This window comes from Nannospalax galili, unplaced genomic scaffold (genome assembly GCF_000622305.1).
Source record: "Nannospalax galili isolate Female #2095 unplaced genomic scaffold, S.galili_v1.0 scaffold101, whole genome shotgun sequence".
Taxonomy (NCBI): Eukaryota; Metazoa; Chordata; class Mammalia; order Rodentia; family Spalacidae; genus Nannospalax; species Nannospalax galili.
The window spans coordinates 1,148,303-1,150,100 of NW_008345700.1; the positions used below are offsets into that span (position 1 = coordinate 1,148,303).

The 1,798-nt window shown below is 60.2% G+C and overlaps 1 protein-coding gene across 1 annotated transcript in view; it reads left to right on the forward strand.

The window, feature by feature from the left end:
- Positions 1-1,176, forward strand: part of CUNH4orf48 (chromosome unknown C4orf48 homolog) — a 2,151-nt gene extending 975 nt beyond the window's left edge. The window contains exons 2-3 of the mRNA XM_008841837.3: positions 146-234; positions 1,065-1,176. Of these exons, the coding sequence (XP_008840059.1) occupies positions 146-234; positions 1,065-1,130 (155 nt within the window). The 3' untranslated portion in view covers positions 1,131-1,176. The remainder of the gene's footprint in view (positions 1-145; positions 235-1,064) is intronic.
- Positions 1,177-1,798: the final 622 nt, after the last annotated feature.

The window sequence follows — 1,798 nt, forward strand, 5'->3', positions numbered from 1 at the left end:
CCCCGCGCAGAGTAGGTGCCGGCGAGGGGGGCGTGCGCGGCCGTCCGCGCCTTTGTTCCCGGGTGGGCGGCGGAGGGCGGGCCGTGGGGACCTGCTGGGGCGCGGTGCGTCCGCCAGCCGACGTCGCCCATCCGGGTCCCGGCAGGCCGTCCGTGCGTGGACTGCCACGCGTTTGAATTCATGCAGCGCGCTCTTCAGGACCTGCGGAAAACGGCCTACAGCTTGGACGCGCGGGTGAGTGCACGCGATCTGGGAGCTCGGGCGTCTCCAGGCGGAAAGGAGGGGCCGCATCCCAAGACCTACCTTACACCCCCATCCGTGGCACGGTTCCTGAGCCACTTTCTCAGGCTGCAGTTACCCTAGTGCGTCTGGGTCTTACCCAGACGCCCCCGTGCCCAGCACTCTCGGTCTAGCACCGGCAGAGATCTCAGGGCACTTTGTCCTGTGATTGTGGTGGCAGTGTGTACCAGTAGCCTTAAACCAAGATCCGGGGTAAGGGATGTTTCCAGGGTAGGAAGAAGAAACAGAGGTTGGGGAAAGAGGGCATGGTGAGCGAGGCGTGGGAAACTAGGTTGGGCCAGAGGTCTGGGTGTGTGTCCTGGAGAGTCAGGCCCTCTTGGCTGTGCTCACATGGATCCCTCAAGTTCTAGGGCACAGCCAAGGGAGTTGACCTTCCGGAAAAGAGAACTCCCGGCTGTAGGAGGAAGGGAAGATTGTGCCTGGACCTCCTCCCCTATCTGGAGACCTTGAGTGCCTCCCACGATGCCCATACTCCCACTTTTCTTGGGGATTGTGGGGTGGAGGTGCATTGACAGGAGCCTGAATGGTGGGTGTGGTGGGTGAGTTGGAATATGGCAGGAGTAGATGCCCTGGCTTGGGGTGGGTGTCACAGGAATCTCAGCAGTGGGAGCTAGAGGGAACAGGTGGTGGAGGGGCAGGGTAAGGAGGCCACGCAGTCCCAGGAGGGAATCTGGAGAGTGGAGAGTGAAGCCTGGAGCTGGAGGCGTGGTAAGGTGGCCCTTGAGGGCTCTGTCAAACCCTGATGGCTTCTGGTTCCTTTGCAGACGGAAGCCCTCCTGCTGCAGGCTGAGCGTCGGGCTCTGTGTGCTTGCTGGCCAGCTGGACGCTGAAGACTTTTGACCACCGGTGTCCCCTGCCAATAAATGCTTGCCAGCATGCCTGTGTCCTGTCTTCCTGCTCTGGCTACCAGACCCCCTGTCATGGCCCCTTGACTCCCTAATTGGGACTCTCTGGGTCCTGGTTTCTCCAACTGTTCCAGGTTATAGGGAACTTTTTGGCACCTGTGCCACACCACCATCAGTGCTGAAGTCTAGGTGCCTGTTCATTGACTCCCAGGGCCCCACAGGCCCTGGACACTGCAGTGAATCCGTCTGCTCAGATGTAACTCTGGCTGGAGATCCAGCTCTTGTTTGAAGGTCAAGGGGAGACTTGAAGCTGGCCTGACCTCTCTGAGTCCCCATGGAAGACGCACCAGGGTTGAGTCGGTGAAAGGTCTCTGCACTGGAGTGGGGATGGCTCCATGGAGGCCAAGTTCTGGAACCCCAGCCTGGGGCTGCTGGAGAGGGAGCACAGTGAGTGAGGGCACCTTCCAGGGAAGGGGCGCTGGGATCGTTCCCACAGCCTCTGCCCTGCCGGCTGGTCCCACTTGCATCCCCAAACTTGGCCCCTGGGAACCAGGGACTTCTGGATGGGTACTGATGACTCCCTCTCACATCTACACTGAACCCTTAGCAGGTCCTTCTCCAGGTATCAAAGATAACATTCCTCCCTTTACTTA